Source organism: Strigops habroptila, chromosome 5 (assembly GCF_004027225.2).
Source record: "Strigops habroptila isolate Jane chromosome 5, bStrHab1.2.pri, whole genome shotgun sequence".
NCBI classification, from domain to species: Eukaryota; Metazoa; Chordata; class Aves; order Psittaciformes; family Psittacidae; genus Strigops; species Strigops habroptila.
This window is the reverse complement of record NC_044281.2, coordinates 23,339,119-23,360,645: the sequence shown is the minus strand read 5'-3', so window position 1 is coordinate 23,360,645 and position 21,527 is coordinate 23,339,119. Positions and strand designations below refer to the sequence as shown.

At 35.7% G+C, this 21,527-nt stretch overlaps 1 protein-coding gene across 3 annotated transcripts in view; it reads right to left on the bottom strand.

The window, feature by feature from the left end:
• The window catches only part of FAP (fibroblast activation protein alpha), a 40,190-nt gene extending 19,629 nt beyond the window's left edge, over positions 1-20,561 (bottom strand). The window contains exons 1-14 of one of the 3 annotated variants that reach the window (XM_030488306.1): positions 20,327-20,561; positions 19,967-20,051; positions 12,182-12,277; positions 10,225-10,319; positions 10,000-10,101; positions 9,768-9,820; positions 8,598-8,670; positions 6,903-7,023; positions 6,202-6,356; positions 5,001-5,104; positions 4,532-4,667; positions 1,955-1,999; positions 183-287; positions 18-88 (exon numbers count right to left, since the gene is read on the bottom strand). In XM_030488306.1, coding sequence (XP_030344166.1) covers positions 18-88; positions 183-287; positions 1,955-1,999; positions 4,532-4,667; positions 5,001-5,104; positions 6,202-6,356; positions 6,903-7,023; positions 8,598-8,670; positions 9,768-9,820; positions 10,000-10,101; positions 10,225-10,319; positions 12,182-12,277; positions 19,967-20,051; positions 20,327-20,332 — 1,247 coding nt within the window. In that variant the 5' untranslated portion in view covers positions 20,333-20,561. The remainder of the gene's footprint in view (positions 1-17; positions 89-182; positions 288-1,954; positions 2,000-4,531; positions 4,668-5,000; positions 5,105-6,201; positions 6,357-6,902; positions 7,024-8,597; positions 8,671-9,767; positions 9,821-9,999; positions 10,102-10,224; positions 10,320-12,181; positions 12,278-19,966; positions 20,052-20,326) is intronic. The other 2 variants (XM_030488307.1, XM_030488308.1) reach the window with 2 other exon arrangements.
• Between the last annotated feature and the right edge of the window lie 966 nt (positions 20,562-21,527).

Sequence of the window (21,527 nt, the reverse complement as noted above, 5' to 3'; positions counted from 1 at the left end):
TTCTTCATGCTACTTACATTGCATCATTTGTTACTCTGAAAATGTATATTGCCTCCCATTCTCCACTTGTAATTTGGATTGCATTCTCCTGTGAAGCAAGACATACAAGTTACTGAATATTGTAGAATTATTTCAGGAACTTACAGTAGATCAATACAGAACACTTTGCTTGACTTACTTACCACAGAGCCATTGATGTAATGAATATGCTTATAACCATTTTTGTCACTAAAAATTTTGTAATATGAACTGCTGTCTGATGTAAAATATGGTGCAGAAACAAAGAACTGAAACAACAGAAGGAAAATGGTAGATGAGATGTAAGACTGTCCAAGCTGATCAGCAGATTATAGTACATATACTAAAAGTAACAAGACTAATCAGATGGGACAAAGTACTTTGCACAAGTGTTTTACCTTTGATATTCAATCTCCCAGTCAGTACAGATTACAGCTTCTAACCTGTCATGTCAGACTTCTTAAACTGATAATATAGATACCTCAAGCACCCCACAATGCAAGCTCCCTACTTACAAATGGAATAATTTGTTTTATATTCTGAATGACCTGTATTTTGTTATTTAAAAAAAGGTAGAGGTGATTTTTAAAAAATAAGTTTCTGAATAAAGCTAATGTTCATGAATGGTGCCAGACTGAAAATCCTGTTTGGCTGATTCACTGAGCAAATACAGCACTAAGTAAATGGATATCTGAAGCTTCCCCTACTATTCCACTAATGTTAAAGAACAGATTATCCCAGATAAGACCATTCAACTTTTGCTTCCTTTCAAACCACCACTTCTTTACTAAAATTGTCAGTCAAGATGAGTTACTGCAGCTGTGTTTCGTTTTCAGAATATGAACACAGAAGAATGACCTGCAAGCACTTCAAACATAGCACCGAACATTCCCCAGTGAGTGACTTCTGAATAATAGTAACCCAAACTCAACTAGAACCTGTGACCACAAGCTAAATTGTTCTGGAGCCTGCTTCTAATACTCCTAATACTTGAAATCCCATAAAGGCTAACACAGAAATTTATGCATGTCTGCAATTTCTTTAGCTCTAATAAAAACCTGTCCTTACATCCTCAATAGAAGTGGTGAAACAAGAAAGGGACCAACTAAAATAACTAATCTTGTAAATGTGTAATCCTCATTTCAAGTAAAAACACATCTCTTGAAGGACAGTGTACTGAAAAGCAAAACTCTCAGTTAAGTCCACTGCAGGATATTCAGGCACAGTGTGAGGTTGCCCATATTGAATTCTGGTAACTCCGCCTGCCTGTGGAGTAAAATAAGCAATAGTACATATTCACTGTTAGAATATAATTGAAAATCATATTCTATGCTCTTATGATTTCCTTGCATGTTTGTTTTTCCTGTAAGACAGGTGTTATGTCTCTTCCAAGATAAAGGTTACTGGGTAGAGAAAAATTCTTTTGCTTAGGGGTAACTGCAGAGAACTATCAACTACCATTGTAAGTGGGATATTTTACCTTGAAGGTTCTTCCCTAGCTGAAGACGTGCAGCACTTGGCACTAAAACTGTGTTCTGAATGGACAGGTTTTATTCTTAAAATGTTATGGTATGTCTGATCTTCTCTCTTGAATGACATCAGAGAAATTTTACATCTATTTTTTGTCTCCAGGATGCTTCTAAGAATTACACTGCAGTATGAATCTACCTCTTTTCTTGACTTCCCTCCCTTCAGTATAGTGTCTAATCAGTTGGTCTAAAATTTGCAAAAGAAGAGAGAAAAAGTTTTGAAACTCAGAAAACAGGTAGCCAGATATTGTGCCTAGCACAGCATTAAAGTCTCAATCCTACAATGCAACAAGTTTAAGCAGTAGCGTTGTATGACTCAGAATGGTGCTTCATGTTTCAACTCACTGCTGTGAATATGCAGAAAGCTGTAGCTTTTCATTAAAATGGAATACAACAAGAAAACGTACCCCGCCTGCCCATCCTGTTTGACTCTCTTCTATGTGCTGTTGATTCTGAAAAACAAAACCAAATGTACAATCTTTTAAGAAGTTCAAGAATGAATTTATGGAGATTCAAAATCTTAAAATAAAAAATCTACAGCCACCTGTAAAAATGTATTTTAGAACACTTGCTATGAATGTTCAGGGACTTGAGGGTTGACTGAGGTAAATAATATTACTGTATTAATACCATTATGTTAAAATATTCTTTTCTAACAACTGCCATCAGAACTAAATAAAAGCTAAGTAATTTTTTTAACCTTATGCAACATTTTCACTGAAAGCAAGAATTAACAACTACTTAATCTCATGAATTTTTCAACAAAAAATCCTGAGTAAAATAATTTCAGGAATAATAATATTAAAAATCTGTGTTAGATTCTCAGCTAGTTCATTTGACATATTTCCTTTCATTTCAAAGCTGTGATGTTAATTTATAACACAGATAACGTGACTACTACGTATATCTTTTAAGCAAACCTTAAAACCACAAACCAAATAGTTTAATTAAATAGAAACCAAGGGTCTCTGTACTTGGTGCTCAGATTAGAGGTATTAAAGGGCCTGATTTTCAACAGTTTAAAAAAATCTCAGAAATAAAGTATTTAGAAAATGAATTAAGGATTGGCAAAGATAATACAAGCACCAAAAACCAACCAGGTTATCATACCCTGAGACTATGAACATGTTTAGCAGGTCTCAAGTCCTGGTAACATTCTTAAAGCTGATTTTAAAAAAGACTTCTGCTGAGCATAAATGGATCAGAACCTCCTGCAGCTAAAGGTGCATTTTTATTTATGCTTTATTTCTAAAGTTTCTAGTGCATTTTCAATACTTTTCTAAGACTTTTTCATTGAAAAGTGTAATATCTTGTTTGTTGGGTGGGGCGATTTAATATTTAACAATGTTTTTCTTTTTTTATCTTGCAAACTTTTCTTTATACTGTTCATTTAATACTGTATTTCTTCACTGTCTGAAATAAACTCAACAAATTTGCTTTCTAAAGACTATGGTTTGTATTTGTTATTCTCAGTGTAATCTCATTAACATTCAGAATCATGCTTTCTCCTTTTAAACTTAGTCCCTGCAAAGTGACTTATCTGAGAAAAAGTTACAGATACTTGCCCCTTAGAAGGCTGTCTAGTACTTCACAAGGGCTCCACTGAGCTATTAACTCAGAAGAGGGACTTTATTTCTTTTATAAGATAAGAAAAATAGGATGCGTTGTTTTATATCTGCATCCTAAATTTATTTTCCTTTCTTTAAATTAAGGCTCAGAACTTGATGACATAGTCCATTAAAGACATACTTAACTTCCCTCATTTGAGTAGTCCCATTGACCTCTATGGGATTTTTCTGTCTATTAAAGTGTTTACAGAATTTAATTAGAGAACTGGCATCTCTATAGGAAATCCCGATTTCACAAACACATGCCTAGCTTTTACTCACATGAATAGTTCCACTAAAGTCATGTTGGTTTCTATGGTCTATTCACCATAAGCAAGACTCAAACGTGAACATTTTTGATGAATCGACACTTTAGGAACATCTTGTAGATTATATTTTGTTATTATTTTCAAGCACATAAAGCCTAGCACATTTATTGTACATTAGTCTCAATTTAATATGAAATCAACAAGAGAACTGTTTTTGCCAATGGAAACATAGAGAGATATACTTTCTAACGGCAAATACAGCTAATGCAGCACTCCCATCTGTTCACACTCCTTCAATTGGCCATTTGTGCAAACTTTAATGTGATAAAAGCATTGTATCACTGTATAAATATAGAGTTATAGAAACGTCAGTAGTGACTCCATAAATAAGGTTTCATGGAGAAATGCAATTAAACAAGGATCATGAACACAGTCCTGCAAGATGTTAATTGTTCTGGTCTGGTTCCAGCAAAGCAATTAAGCACATGCTTAATTTTAAACACATAAATAGACCTACTGAAATAAATAAAACTCCTTACATGCTTAAAGTTAAGCTTGTGTTAAAGTACTTTGGTGGATTGTGGTAGAATCCTAGGAAAAAAAAAAATCCCTGTTATTCTTTTTTTTTTTTCTTTCAATTTGCAACAATTGTCATATCATAGAGGAATAAAAATCATTTTCAGCTTGGAAAGGCTGTGTCAACAAACTCTGAATTTACAATTTATCAATTATACAGAACATTTTTATAAGTTTTCTTGCTTTTTATTTCCCGTTAGTTCCAGGTTTCAGTCTAATGCTAGTTTTTATAGGTGTTCTGTGCCATAAACTCTAAAACCAAGACATGCAAACACCATCGATACTAAAAGACAATAAATGAGACTTCTGTATTAGTTACTGAAATTCAGAGTTATCCTTTCCTTCAGGATCTATATGGATTTATCAGTGTCTACAGTCTTCAGGTTTTACAAGGTCCTTTAAAGAAATATTTTTTCAGAAAGGCTTCTGTAACATGAGGTCTGTAATGATCTACATACAGGTATAGACAGCTAGGCCACCTAAGCAAATGCTAATTTCGTCAATGTTAAACTTATATTTCCAACTATATTACCTCTGGACAGTCCCAAGTATTTGAATTTTCTTTGAAGTCACAAATAGCTAAGACTGAAAAATTCTGGATTCTCTTCAGCCATTGCACACAGATTCGACTGTCTGTTACCCAAGTAAGCCAAGTAAAATAGTGATCACTAAAAAATAATAAAAAACCAAATAAAGAGTGGTTATTAAAGAACAGGAATATAGAAGCACTGCTACAGATTGTATCCCCCATAGCACTCTGTGGAAGACAATATCAGAGCTTCCAGTGTCTTAGGCATTTTTTTTTGTCCTTTGTAACAATATATGATATGGACAGAGAATCAAAATACAACATTTCTAGTTAGCTTCTGATCCATGCAGGAGATGAATATGGCACTCCACTGTTAGAAACAGGAAACAACTCAGAGGTTCAAAAGTTTAAAACAAATAGAATTTTTTTTTTTTTTTTTCCCCAAGAAAAGACATATTTGAGGGCACACTACCTTGATGCTATGACTGCAGGAACTGGCACCTTCTTAGGACCAAATGCTTCAGCATTAATAGTGTCTACAATAAACACTTTAACAGTAGGATTTTTAGCCCCAGCCTTCGAAGAGAATGTATCAGGTTATTCAAATCAGGCTCTGAACAATTCAGAATGAGGAAAATAACAACACATTTTGCAGGAAAGGACAGAAGTTATAAAATACATATTCAGTTGAGTACAATAGGGCAAAAGTGGTCTTATAAGATCTCACAGTGTCACTAAAACAGAATTATGGTACTTTGCATCATTTCATATGCAAAGAAGAAAACCTTTTAAACAGTCAAATTTAGTGCCTTTCCTTACAGAAAACGTACTTGATGGGAACCAGCATTGTATTTGCATTATGGATCTGTGCAGCACACATATGCTTACTTTGGTATAAAACTCTAGGAGTATATTCACATGATTGCAAATGCTCTTTGACATCCCAGCTGTGAAATAAAATGGTTTAGCTTAAACTGATTTCCTGCTTACTTATTCATTGCATACATTATTAGTTTTTTAATTCTCCTCCATGTGTGGTTTAAAACATCCAGCTTTACTTTAGAACTGCAACTCAGCTGACAGTTGAGTAACTTCTTAAGATGCATTAACATGATCACTTGCAATCATATGAGCATGACAAGAGTCAGGAGAGCTAATAACATGCTGAAGAAATGCCAAACCAAAACCTTCTTGCCTTAGATCTGGCACTTGAAAGAAGTTAAAATCCAAAGCCCCTTGAGATCAAAAAGCACTATGAAGTGTGCAAATAAACTGAAGCTGTTATAGCCTTTATTTTTCAAAATTTACTGTAATGAAAAATAACAACTACATAGTTAACACAACTACATTCAGTTAACATAAGTAAACTGAATTAAAAAAATGCTTGACCATGCAACCACGCATTTGCGCATGCTCTTTACTTACATGAGTAATTCCATTTATTTCACTGATATTATTAAATATCTATAGTTTTGAATGTACCTATAGTTTTTCAGAACTTAGCCTAAGTTTGGGGTTTTTTTTTTGATTCTCCCCCCCCCCCCATAAATTTAGGCCATAATGGATTTAACCACTGTAATAATATGACCATTTTTAAAGCATAGTTAATTTTATCAAATGAGCCATAACTCATTTCTCAAGAGAAAGTAAGTCGAAAGAATGATAAAACATACCTTTGGGTAGGGGATAATTATTTTTCTAGGATACTGGTCCTCACCAAAATAGGAATATTCTATAACTGGTATGTCAGAATCATTAAATTGCACGTATGCTAAATACTTTCCACTTGGAGACCACCACAATGCATATTTTGTCGCTAGCATTTCCTCTGAGAAAAAAAACCCCATAATAGTTTATCATTGTTTATCATTCCAATCTATTTTATCATGTAGCACCTAGATATGTAAAGAGAATTATACTAAATAAATAACACTGAACATATTGCAATACATCTCAATTCTGAAAGGCCTTAAGAACTCTCAAAAGAGGCACAGAGATCTCATATAACGCACTTGTTTTTTTCCTGTGTGTATATGGGTTTTTTTAAATTATTTTTTTATGCACTGAAATGCCAAATTTTCACCAAAATGAAAACTTCCATTAAAGCTTAAAGCCCAACTACTGCCTGTGCAGCAGAAGGGAGCCCAATGTATAAAGTTCTATGTAGTTTCAGTAACAAAGGACCCAGGATTATGGTTACAAGCTATGAATACAAAATGCAGTCATTTTATGGAAAATAAAATATGGAAATGAAGTCATCCTTAGGGCTCCGAAAATAGTGTATCATCACACATATTTAGACTGGATTGTGAGAACCAGGTAATCTAAACAAAGAGTTTAACATGCTAGTTGTTGTTCTTCAAGATTTACTTACCTTCGTAGACCCAGTCAGGAATCCCATTAAATATTTCATTCTGTTTTCCATCAGTAGTTATTTTAATTGGTGCCTCTCTTGGACTTTGTTTCAAATAGATATTATTCTGATATACATATACCTAAGGATAAGAAAGTATTTCTTATGAGTATAGGCACCAATAAGAGGGATTAGAGTACGATCTTCTGCAGCCAATGCTCTTACATTATATCAACAAGAAGACACAATGAATATTCCCACAAAATGGGAAATAAATGCTACGCTAACAGCCCTTGCAAATTCTGTAAGAGTAGGTACCTCAGTAAATAAATTATGCATTACAGGCCAAAATCTATGTTCACCTATGTCAGAATAAATCCTGAGCAGCTCCTTTGATTTTAATAAACTTCAGAGGATTTTGTGGCAAGTTTTGGTCTGGAAAATAATGAAAAAAAATAATTCAAAAACTCATTCAAATTGCTGTGTTTTATAAGTGACCGTCAAAGTGTTTTGTGACTTTTCCTTCTGCTTCCACCAGAACTAGAAGATAAAAAAAAATACACAATGACTAAAATTAAAATAATTGGACTTTTAGAAATCTGTCAAAAGGCCTAGGTGATGTGAGATGAGACAAAAAGTAGTTTTACTCTCTCTGGGATAATTTGTTCTTATCTAATAAATTAGTTTCCAAAAGAGAGTTCTTGTAAGAAATGCTGGCAGGCCTTGGGTATCTCTAAATTTCAACCAAATGAATGGACATGTGGTTAAGAAACCAGCACCAGAAACTCGACTTTCTTAGAAAATCATGCCTTCTGAAGCTATTAGCATTTGTTAGCAACATCAGTGTAACATTTAACTACTTTGTGCTTTGAATGAAAACCAAAGCAACTCCTAAAACTCTCAGATACAAGGATATAAAACCATCACAGACTATTGGTATTAGGAAGACAGAAAACTGTCTTCAGAATTCTTGATAAAAAAAATGACAATACTTAACTAAATTGGGAGAACTAATGCTTTCCTAGAACATGGAAAAATATTCCTAATAAATTGTCCATTCATGTGTAGCCCACTCCTGGGGATTTTCTGAAAAGAGTATGACATTTAAAAAATTTTTGTTGCACAAATATTTTTCAATACTGGGTAAATAGTTAAAAAACACTAATTGTCATTAGGCTGATGTTTTGGAACCAAAAATAAAAAAAGTTTATAAACTCATTACTATGCAATAGGTCTTTTATCATTACTGAGATATCAAGTAGCTATTAAAAAGAAAAGAAAATAACATTTTTTGTAATAAGAATCTGACAGCCATTTTCTAGCTTGAAAATTTTAGAAAAGATTTTAAATGCTGCATCTTTAAATCTCCATAGCAAACGCATGTGTTACACAGTGCCAAAGGAAAACATATTGGTTTTCAGGCCCTGAAACTACATTTATGCTGATATACAATTATGTTGGTCAATTCTTGATAGGAGATTGGCCAGCAAACTGAAACACATAACGTAGCTGAGAACACAATTCTTCTATTGAGACACAGACAAGCTAAATTTTAACAAGCTAAAACTGTTTTATTTGTCATTCTTGCTTACAACCAAGGTTAATACACATAGTCCTGTCAAAAATATGGCCTAGCAAAAGAATAACCAAAGGCAAATAAATGTTTTCTGGCCACACAAAGCAAAATAATTTTAGCAGTTTTTTATCTTTACTGACCAATTTGTGTCCAACTGGTGACCAGGATATATACTGAATTTTACGTGGAAGCTGATTTTCTGTTACAAAACCACTAAAAAAAGGAAAGAAGTTGAGATGGCTTTTTGTGCACAGTACAAATAGATCATTATACTGTACATTCATATAAAATTCATTGAGGGCTATGTTTTCTAACAGCTTATTGTTTCTTGAGCAACGCAAAATCAAGGCAGGCAGCGAGACATGCAGTAATGTGATGGTGTGCACCAGTGCTGGTAAAGCCTTCCAACTCAACCTTTTGGAAAGATTCAACAGCCAAAGAAGCCAACCTTATCTCTAAACACTGCACAACCATCTACAGCAATTTGCTCCATCTGTGGTCTCAGCAAGTTACTGGGAAATGTGAATTCAGGATATTGCATGCTAAGGCAAGCATAACAGCAGCAGTTGCAACATTTGTTAAGGATCAGGACCCACATGCAGTACTTCTCTACTCACATTAGCTTGCAGCAATCTTTTCCTGTCACCTTGAACCAACAATTTCCCAAGAGTGGAGCAGCTCAGCGCAGCCCCTTTTGCTCAGAACTGAGAAGCATTTGGTCACGCTGCTACTTACGGCATAAAAAGTGACTGGGGAGAGAGATGACCTCCTTCAAACTTGGGTGGAAAGAGTAGTGGTTTGGGGAAGATCTTGGAAAAGAGACCAAATGCCATGGGAGAAGCTGTAAACTTTTGAGGAACCCAGAACGGACTGTTACAAGATCACTGGAGCACTAAAGGAAAATGCTTTCCTTTAGTGAGAGTTCTAGGAAAGCTAAAGATTAGATCAACCATAAAAAGAATGAATTAGACAACAGAAGGACATGGAGACATCAAGTGTGAAGCTGAAGTGGGCTCAAGCATCCAAGACAGGGTGGGAGAAAATTATGCGAAGAAGAAAAATATATGAGAATCTTAAGCAGTGAAAGTTTTAGAGCATGAAATATAAATCAATCCAGATACCTGGATGAGTAGGTGAAAGGACTGTATGATTTTCTTAAAGGCCACTTTTTTCAAGCAAACAACCTGATAGATCCAGGCAAAAGCAAAGCAGGGTGGTAGTCACATTAATGTGGAGTTTTTCAGTGGAAATGCAATCACGTCACTACAAAGTATTCACCATAGTTCTCTGTAAGAAATATCTGGCCTTACCCATATATGAGATCATAAATGTGGTATGATGCTGTATAAGAGTATCTCCACAGCTGCAAAAATTAAGCAAGAAAATAATATTACTGACTTGGAAAAGGTAATCTAAAAGTAATCAGCTGCCTTTTCATAGCTCAGTTCTTTCTCGAGAAAGTACTAAGAAAGGTTTATCTATAGCAACCACAACAAACAAAATACTAAATGAAACCAAACATATTAGTGGTATATTAATTACCTTTGAATAATTGCTTTCCAGAGCTATGAAATACTTGTCAGATGACAACAAATAATTTGAAGCATTAACTTGTTTCTGAAAGATTAAGAAGTAGATTAGATTCTAGTAAAAAAAAAGAAAAAAGAAAAAAAAGGATTTGATGAGTTTTAATCCACTCAGTCTTAAACTGGTACTTGAAATGCAACTGTATTTTGCTGCCTTTTTATTAATTGAAATGGTACGTACCATTGTGCTGTTAGTCATGATGGTAGTTGGGTAGTTCATTTCAACATTGTAGAGAATAATGTCATCTTCTGCAGACTGATGAAGATATTCATTGTCTTTATGAACAAGATAAAAGGGCTGTTACCTTGCACAGAATATACTATAGAAAAGATCCATTTGTCAAAGTACTCACACTCCTGCCAGTGAATAGGTTTTGAGCAAACTCTTTTGGCATCTATATAAATTTATTTTTTTTCTGGTGATGCCAAGGTACAGAGTTGTCAACAAACTGATTTCAGGGTTCTTGAGTACATTCTCAAGATGACACATTCCACACAGAATCAGCTAGTTAACTTTATGATTACATGCCAGATTTTAGTAAGTGATCAAGAATACCTCTGACAGACCCATTAGAAGGTCAGTATCATAATGTAGCTGTTTTAAAGAAAACCAGAACATTCTAATTTCTACAGATTCCACGGATAACAGCAGTATCATGTAACTGACACTGTGTAAATGATGCTTCCTGTACTCACACAGGCCCTACAAAGTGAGAATGAGTGGCCTTCAAAGCTAAAGGAATTGAACCCAACCTGTGCTCAAGACCTGAGCTACGGTTTGGTAGAAAATTAAGATCAGAATTTTAGTTTCTCGTTATTATTTTCGCTGTTATAAACAGAGAGCTGGAATTACATGGTGTAGCTAAAGAAAGAGAGACTTTAACAGTTTCAAAGCAGCCTGAAACATTGTATAAGGTGTTCATTTTTAGGAAATTAGATCACCCTTGGATCTTTTGAGCACACTTCTGTGATTTATGTTAACAGCATTTGTGGTGATCTCAGGCACTCTTAGGAAAAGATAGTCAATTTTAACTCCTTGCTTCAGAAGAAAAGTAGACATATGGAATGCTGTAGGCATGACTATCTATGGCATCTATGGCATGACTTTTGCGTGAGCTTTGTGACTGTTAAGAGGAAAGATAAGTCTAAGTGAGAAGGCTATAAAGAGGGAAGGAAAATATTAGGTTTAGGTGATATGCTGCCTACATACTTCAAACATTCAGACAGAATTCTAACAAATGGTGACCTAATTTTTGTATCATACAAGTGATGTCAATATACTTCAAATTGTTAATTGTAAAATTTGAACTGCTGCTAGCAATGTCCTGGAAAGCTTCAGTTTAGTTCTAAACTGTGGGTAAAAACTAACTTGGTAAGACCTCATCTGAATAGGCACTATGTTTCTTGTCTAGAGTCAGAGAACAATTGCTTGAAGCAGTGCATAGATAGGAGTGGTAGTGTGTGTACTAGAATGGAATCCAATCTAGCTCAAGCCTTTTGGTGCTTGATTCAGTGATAAGAAGACTAGTATTTCAGCCATGAACAGACACATATCTTAGCAGCAATCAACTTCATGTGTTTATCTTCTACCTTAAGGAACTTAGAAACTAAACTTTATTTTCTATGCAACGCATTGGAACTCAGGAATTTCAGCAGTGTCAGCATTTCCTTAAATGTGATAAAATCAGCTGGGCTCATTGCAGAGCTTGGTACTCATGAAAACAAAAAAGAATGGGGCCTGTAAGATAGTCTACCTCAATTATTATAAATGGTAAGTGAAAAAGTGCTGTGACAAACACAAAGAAGACAACTGCTTAAGAAATGACTGACACATTGATATATTTCTTTCACTTGCTGCAATGAATATGACAGTAAAAGAAATAAAACACTGAAAGCCTCTGTAAAATTATACTTGACTCAAATATGTCTGTTGAAACATCGAATACCTGGAATTTCTAGAATGACTGACAGAATAGTAAATTTCAACCATAAGTTTTGACTAGCAGATTGTTTAATTTCATAGTTAGCATTCATTCACAGTGAAGCTGGAAGGAAAATACATTTCTGAGCCTGTGTAAACCAGTTTGGGAATACATATTAGAAAGGCTTATGTACTTTTGAGGGAAGGTTTTACTTACCTGACACCCAATATGGAAAAAATGTTTTATATTGGAAGTTTCCATTCAAGTAATCCTCCAATGTAAGAGCTCTGGGTCCATCATCTGTGTTGACAACTAAGATGATAGAAAGTTTCTGTTAATACAATTGTGTGAAGTGTGGGGAAAAAAAAAAAAGAAAAAGAAACAAAGAAGCAATTACTAGTCCAATATTTTTTTTTTTTTTTTTTCTCTATTTAGCACCAGGGAATAGTGAGGATAGCATAATCATGTAAGTATGCAGAGAGTAGGCACAGCAAAAAGGGAAGTTCTCTGTTACTGTTCTGGTAATGTCCTTTAGTCTCTGAAGGACTTACCTTTAGGAACACAAAACCACAAACTGATTTAGTTCACCCAGTCATATATTCATTCTGACATATTTACTTGCAGACCCTATGAGTCCCAGAAGAGCCTTTTCCGCACAGAAGACAAATCAAAGTTTTTTTTAAAGCATGGGTTTCATGAACTTGTGTGGTATGTAGAGGCAACTATTTTAATAGGGATTTGCACATATTCAGCAAAGAGTCAAACAGCTGGATGTGCTTACAAACCCCTACTGCCAAATTTCATAAATACCTCATCTACCAGTGTTAGAAGATGGATATAAGGCTTCCAAAATGATCACCATTCCCATATTTTTCTTGATAGCTACATGAAAAAGAAAAATAGATGAAGGTATGATGATAAAAATAATGCTGAAAAGTAATGAATGAGAGAACCTGAACTTCAACTTTTAATTTAATGCTGCAAAAGAAAATTGGTAATGATTCTGGAGAGAAGAAAGGTACTCTAATATCAGATTTCTAAGCATATTGGATAGCTGCATAAAAATAAGGAATGAAATTGTGCTTGGTTTTGTGGCTCTTGTCTGACTATATTTCCTCCCAACACTAAACACCTTAAGCTAGCGCAGAATTTAAAACCAAACTTAAGGACAATCACCTATATGAGAATTGGGTAATGCTGAAAATGCTGGTTTGCTAAGTGCATGAAAATGAAAAAATTCCTTTATAAAAATGTAAAAGAAAAAAAAAAAACGGGCAAAAAACTACGCAGCTCACAAGAGAAGGAGCACTTGAAATATTTAATCCTCAAAAGACATAGGACGTTTCTGATAAAGGCCATTTTTTAAAGTTCAGTACCACAATAATGGCAGCTTTTAAGTCTAGGCATTCTGGATTCTATGCTTTCCCCCTTTAATCAAGGGGACTTTTGCCATGGTTTTCAGAGATAGTGGGGATGTCACACTGCAGCTGAGTAGATCTCTGCCACTTCCCCTGTTTGTTCCTTCAGAGCAATCAGGTGACAACCAGATAATCAAGATGACTAGTTGGCCTCAGGTTTCATATCATGCTCCATCACTTCCTCATTACAGCTGCCCCCTCTGTTAAGATCACACTGACTTCCTGGGAAATGTTTCTTCATATTCTCTTCCATAGTACTTTGTAATGATAATACGTGTTTTCTTCTGCTAAGTGACTATTACTTACTGTAGAATACACATGTCAGGTTGACTGTTGACACTAGCCTTGTCTGCACTAATGCAGAAGAAAGCTGTCACGAGAAATAAAACTGGATGCCAATCCACAGGCAAAAACCTATCGGTATAAACTCTGAGCTAGCAATATGTCCAGAAAATATCTCAAGAAGTTCAATAAGAAGTTAATTCTTCTTGCTAACGCCATGACTGTATACTAGAGATCTTTGATATGTTAATGATAAGCACAGAAGATGTCAAGCTCTTAAAAAAAAGCATAGAAATAATTCCAAAGAAGAATCTACTTCTATTTATACTGAGTGATGATTACTTATCACTACCTTTCAGTTTAAATTCTCCATGTGAAAATGCCTATTTGCAAAAGAAATCCACTGTTAAGATCTATATGTGTATAAGAGGCTTATATTTGCAGTCCTTTTTGATACCTTAATTTGGTAACATTTCCTGGTTCCTTCTCTCAGATTAAGAGGATTTTTTTACTAAAAAGACAAGCAATATCACAAATGTCTCTTCTCTGGTTTAATTTTCACAGCTCTAATTTAAACCTTTACTCTGTTAGCCATCTCACATACATATTTAATATTCTGTGATAATTTATTATGACTGCTAATGATTTTCAAAATGTGTCCAGTCCTATCTGAATTTCTACCAGTGGACTGCAAAAAATCTGAACACAACTATTTCTTACTTGATTACTTATAATTTTGAATGCTTGTTTCTAGGCAACAGAAGATATCTTTAAATGCTTTAATTAAAAGCACCATCTTTAATAGTTTCCTATAATTGTTGCTGATTCTTTCTTCTGTAACTAAAGACTGGTTTAATAATAGTATTCAAAATCTCTGCTCACAGAATGAACCCTAATATGAAGATTATTTTACGTGTCTGCAGCACTATGTAGACAGTGATTTGGATGGCTGTTTGTGAACCTGGTAAATTCTTTTGTTGTGTTTTGTTTCTCTATGAAATAACAAAGATGAAAAAAGATGCCAAGGGACAAGAAGGAAGCAAATAGCTGAGCAAACCACAGAAATGAAAGCTTACCAAATTTCAGCTTTGCTCTTTTCCCTTCACCCCACTGCCTCAGTTTTAATCCTTTGTGGTCCATTTGCATTCATTTACAGAATGTAGTTCTGTGTTTCTCTGTGCACCAAATCAGTTATTTTGCTTCCCAGTGTAATTTATTTTATATATTCCACAATCATAACTATTCACTTCTGCATTTGAGTGTGTTCAGCATACATGTATAATTGTGGTGATAAGAGCCTGTAAGCATCTATTAGTTGTTACTGGCTTTAGGCAGATACATTCTCCTTTACTCTTCAGTTCACTGTTGTGAGAGAGCTTAATAAAACACAGAAAGTAGAACTTTCAATTACATTAAGCTCAGATTAACTTTATGCACAGCAATCCATCGCTATGAAATTCTGTTTGTATTATCACGATTATTCCTTTTCAAAGACAGCTAGACCAATACAACCCTTGCATTAGATTTCAAAGCCCTGTTGACGTGTTCTAATGTGCATCCATATAAATTGTGTCTACTACTGCTAAATTCAAGGAAGTATACATAATAATCAATAAGTGTTCAGGTTTCTGCATTTTTTATTTTTATATAAGTGTTGTATATAGGTATTTATATGTATTTGTAAGCATTTAATATATATGTATTTTTATACGTATTTTATTTAGCATCCACTGCTACATGGCAAGATGACTTGCAAATGAAAACGGGTTATCACAGTATTATATTCTGCTTCTGGACTAGATTGTTCATTCTTATCTCTGTGGCCTGATGCTAAGTATCTAAAGCACAAGTTCCTTCAACATACACAGGAAAACAGCCTTCCACTTGAGGAAACCACAGCCCAGTTCAGCATCAGAAATTAATTCCAACACTCCTGATCCGGTTCCAGAACTTCTGGTTACACTCAGCTCCACATCAGCTCAATCTATATTTCCATACCCACATCACATTCAGTCATTTTTGTGAGGTGTAACACTGTTTCTCAGTGAAGGCTACTTTAGAAACACTTTGGAATGAGAAGAAAAGATGAAGTCTGAACAAGTCATGTTCCTCAGTATGATACAGCTCTTGTTAGGAACAGAAACTGTGTACAGAAAGCTAAAGCATGCTAGAACGAGAACGGTTTAGTTTACTATGGGCTCTAACATCTCTACTGCTAAGGGTCTAGAAAAGGGAAAAAGCCTCTTCTCTTTAATGATAGACTAAGAAAGAATCACTATAATCCCTTTCAGTTATTGAAAATAATGTTTTCAGGAAATATAAAGAAAAGCTAGTATAAAAATTTAACCTTAGATCATAGCCATCATATATCATTTCTAAGCATAAACTTAGAAAGTTTTTTTGGTAACCTCTTTAAAATAGTCCTAATCAGAATATTTATTCTGCCACCAGCATGTGAATACGCACAGAAAATTGAAAGAGGCTGTTTTGGGTAAGCACTTCATACCAATTTGAGAATCTAAATGACAGTTTCTTCAACCCACTAGTCAGATTTGGAAAGAAAAGGCCCACCCAACCCCACAATCCTAGGATTATTGTCATAGACTGCTGCTGCACAAGCATAGCAGACTGAACGCTCTTAATGGAATATAAACTAATAGAGAATATTGGGTTTTGAAAACTTATCTAGAAAGATTTTAGTATGGATTCCTACAATTTTTTTATGTAGTCTAAAGTACCAAACAGAAGAGGTATGAACTAGTTTAATCCATCTTAATATTGTTTTTTATTACTTTGTTCTAATAACCTTATGCTAGCTCTCTGCCATCAACATACAGATCACTGCAGCTAGGCTTACACGATTACTCAGGTCTGAGCCTGAACTTGTAGCTAAGATTGAACCACTAGATTTTGGTGGAAGCACACTGTCACAGTAATCTATTGATTTTCAATTACAAGAAACTTCAGCAACAGTGGAGAGTTTATAATCTCTAATTGTCACTTGCCAATTTTGATAGATGGCCAAGAAGATGAGAATTTCTCTTTATTTCTGTTTTAAGTCAAATATCCAGGCACCCATTTAAATTAGAAAACAGGAACAAAGAGCATTGTCTCTAGCTGATTTTAGTGCCAGCAACCAAATTCCTGACCGGAAGCATTTTTCTTCCACTCCACAATGATGGAAGCAATCCTGCTTGACTTTGCAACGGAACACGAGGAGGAATTTATTGAATCAGAAAACGGATTTGGCTGGCGTGTAGCAAAGAACACCACCCGTTCCTACGAAACTGGCTGCTCCACTTCCTGGCTAAGAAGTATGCCCTCTGACCTGATCTGCAACTTCAGAGAAACAGGGCTTGGTCTCAGGTCTAGGTCAAGTGTACAACAGGGACAGAAACATTTACAGGCAGTATCCTGGTTTTGGTTGGGATAGAGTTAATTTTCTTCCTAGTAGTTGGTAAAATGCTCTTTTGGTTATAGTCTGAGAATAATGTTGATAACACACTGATGTTTTAGTTATTACATAGCGCCTATCCTAAGCCAAGGACTTTTCAGTCTCTCATGCTCTGCCAGTGAGGAGGGGCACAAGAAGCCAGGAGGGAGCACAGCCAGGACACCTGATCTGAACTAGCCAAAGGGTTATTCCATACCGCAGAACATCATACTCAGTATATAAACTGGGGGGAGTTGGTCAGAAGAGATCAATTGCTGCTCGGGGACAGGCTAGGCATTGGTCAGCAGGTGGTGAGCAATTGTATTTTGCACCACTTGTTTTTTTTGGTTTTTTTTTGTTTGCTTGTTTCATTCCCCTCTCTTCCTCTTTATTTCCTATTATTATTACTGTATTTTACTTTATTTTAATTCTTGAACTGTTCTTATCTCAACCCATGGATTTTGCCTTTTTTTTCTTGATTCTCCTCCCCATCCCACTTGGGGTTCGGGGTGGGGAGTGAGCAAGTGGCTATGCGGTACTTAGTTGCCAGCTGGGTTTAAACCATAACAGTCCTGATTCTGAATATTCCTTTAAAAGAGCAAAAGAAAAGATTAATTTGGCACCTAAGCAATACATTCAGTTCACTGTTACTGCGTATGGTTCCGCTATTGCTTTTCAACTGCAGACAAGTTTGTTCTTTCTTGTTTATGCTGCAGAAGAATAGGACTAGATACAGCAGTGTATAAGTGAAAAGAACGTTTCTGAACAGTTTAGAGCTGGGTTACCATAGTTAGGTAAATCACACAGCACATTCCTAACTCAAAGAAATGTCAAAACCCCGTCACTAATTTCTTAGGCATAGATGCCATTCACTATATTGAGATTGCCCATTTGCTTTTTTAAGCCCCACAGAAATTGTGTATAACTGCAACTAAGCATTTCCCCCTTACTATCATCTCCAAACAGGTAATTGTTTTCCAGTATAACTTTTGAGAATTTTTCACAGTTTTATATTCTTCCATGTGTAAACCAAAACCAGCTATCACATTTTGAGATGTTTGAAGAACATGAAATTACTAGAAACTCAGCAGACAAAACCATTACTAAATATTTCTTCCAGTTCTTTCAGAATTACAGATGACATTTTTCTTTGCTGACTTCTTAAGCAGAAATTTAGTTGGTCTGTGTCTATACATTTCTCATATGCAACGAATTATCTTTCTAGATTGCCACATCCTTTTAGTTAAGCAGTAGCAAAGGTGGAATGCGCAAAAACCATTCCATTTCCGTAGTTATTTCCTGTCTTTGACTTGCAAAATTTGTAACTGCAAAATGAATTTATATGTCTTCCATTAACAACTGATCAGTACACTACAAAGAATTCAAAAAGGTTCAGGCATTCGAACAGGTAACTGCAGCACTTGCAGTTCCACCTGTGAATAAGAAGCCATAATCAGACGTGTTCAATATAATTGTGTTCAACATAATTGTTTATTCCACAATTGCCTAAAATACTTTTTCAAAAGCATTCAGTAAAGAAAGATAAATTCTTTATCATCCTACTGAATCTAAATGTGATGGCTGATATGACACCAAGTCACTATTCCAAGAAACTATACAGCTGAAACAAGTTCTTTGTAATGGCTCTGGTACCAAAGAGGCCCAGAATAAGACCAGTGTCCTGGTATGTGATAACCTCAGAAGGGAAAAACACATTCACTTCCTCCTACAGTACCTTCCATGATCTATCCTTGATATGATCTATTCTCGTATTCACATGATGCATAACAGGATCAATCCTAACTGCTTCAGAAACCTCCAACTCTTCTCTCAACAAAACAACCCATGGTGACCATATTCCACAGAAACACAAAGTAGTAAAGAGATTTCACCTTTCACAAACCCTGCATATTAACTACAGTATTTAACTTGCACAAGACAACCAGATAACTGATTTTGCACCATTTAGTTCTAAATGCAAAACTGATTTCTTAATCTCGGTCACACTGCCAACACATGAACAAAGAATAATAATCATAAAAAAAATAAATCCCCATAAACAGATACTGTTAGTGGAATGGAGGCTTTTTATTATTATTTTAATTATTTCAGAGGCATTCAATTAATCTGCTATAGTGAGAGGGCCATGTAAATACTTATATTGCCCTTAACACACCTCTCACAGAAAAAGATTACCATAAAGAGAATGCCACTCAATCTCTAAATTTCAAACCACATGCACTTCAGACCTTACCAGAGGACTCAGCAGACCACACTGTGTTAATTTCCCTACAGCTGGCACAATAATACTAGAGCAAATATATATGTAACAATATATAACAACAATAGAGCAAACTTTGCATCTCTATTTTATACAATGCTGACTTTAATTTTCAAAAGCAACATTAAATATATTCACAATCATACCCTACCTACAACAAAATGTTCAACTTGTAATTGGATAGAGAACTTCTGTAATTTTCACACAACAGTTTAAAACCAAATACAAGTTCACCAAGTTAAAGGAAATTACTAACAGTTTGTGAGAGCCTCCTAATCTCTAACACAAAAAATAACAAAATATGAGATCTCAGAATTATTTTTGCAGTCTTGTCTAAGAACATTATATATCATGCACAATAAAGTTAATTCAGGTACTTTTCACTTCAAGGAATTCCTTGTTTCAGCATCTGCTGGCATTTCAATTCTACCTTCAGGATATTCAGCTGTCAGTACATTTCTGTAAAGTGATAAAGCCATAACAATTCTGACAGGACAATCCTAAACATGATTTAACAAACTTTTGTGAACTTTAGAAGCCATAATAGCTAAAGATATGTGTTTTGCACTACATTACAAATGCCTTACCTCTTGACGGAAGCAGTATAATACACATCAGTAATAAGGAAAGGAAAAGGCATATAACCACGCCAAAAATTATTTTTAGCCGGGTCTGCAGGAAAGAAACAAACAATAATTACATTTCTAATATTGCCTGAAGCACACTTCTATGGCTTCTAAACAATTAAATCCTTCCACTCTCTATAGCTGCTGCAATCCGTACAAGCAACAAGCAAAAACGTCCCTGCGGTACGTTTGAAAGTACTTTCCTTTCCTTTTTCTTTAAAACAAATACTTTCACATCAGAGCCTGGCCTTGTGCAATAGCTGACAGTTTAGAACAACAGATGTAAATGTTACCAAAAGCAGAATTCAGCAGCATACAGACCTTCATTTTCCTGCTGTATTCTAAAAGAATGTAAATTCTCTCTTCTGGGTGTTGGTCAGTGGATCTAGGAGAGGAGTTTGAAAAGGCAGTGTCTGTTTTCACAGTCAGAGGCCAAACCTCTGGCAGACTTTTTTTTTTTTCCCCCTACATACTTTTGAAAACTGTGCCAAATTTCAAAGGGTTTCCATAAAATTAGAAACATATTTTTGGGGAAGTTTTAGGACCAGAAATGGACAGTGGGTGGCTATATGGGTGGTGATTATATACTTCCCACCAATGTGAGCTATAACCAACATCTGCTTACACTAACTTGGGGGTTTTATGACTCAACAGTTACTTGATATGTACTGTTTTTCTCTGAAAAGTATCTACTGTGTATTTTGGCAATCCTTATACTCTCAGGACATAGTCATGACCTTATTTCTGCTCTCTACAGAGAAATTAAAAGAAAAACCCACAGCTTTATTGTTTATACATAATTCATGTATATTTACTTTCTGAAATAATAAATGGTGGCGTAAGAATGCAAAACAAGAAGCAGAAACAGATATAATTTAATGTCTTCCACATGTGAGGAGAGTCACGTTTTTTCTCAGAAAACGATAAACTTCTATAGGCTATGTAAGGAGAATGTAGAGAAGTAAATATCCACAGGCCCAGTGCAAATTCTGAAACAGTGCTTAAACCACCAACTGCACGTATTTTATGTAGCTCACTGAAATGAGGTCAACTGAAAACAGGGAAAACTTCTCTTGAGACCGCAGTGTCAAGTTACATAAGAGATCCCTCGGCAGCGAGAAGAATCGCTCCAAAAGGGAAGCAGCAGCATGCCGTGCTCATTAGGCTGACTTTACCCACGTATCCTCTCTCCTGGTGCGCACAGGGCCGCGCCGGGGAGCGCTGGGGAAGCGGGGGGCCGCTCCCCTCAGCCCGGACCGCGGGGCGTCGGGAGGGGAGCAACGGCCGGGCCGGGAGGGGGGACTAACGGTCGGAGGGGAACAGGCACGCTGCCCCCTAGCGGCAGCGCGCACCGTAGCGGGCAATCTGGGCTGGAAAGAAACAGAAACGTTTAAAGGAGGCACCATGTCCTGGGGTGGTAACGCCGCTGAGCCTGCCCCGCGCAGCCCCGTAACCCGCAGGTCCCTCAGGAGCGCTCTGCGCTGTCGGCTCCTTCCTTCACCACTCGTTGCTCTTCCCCAGC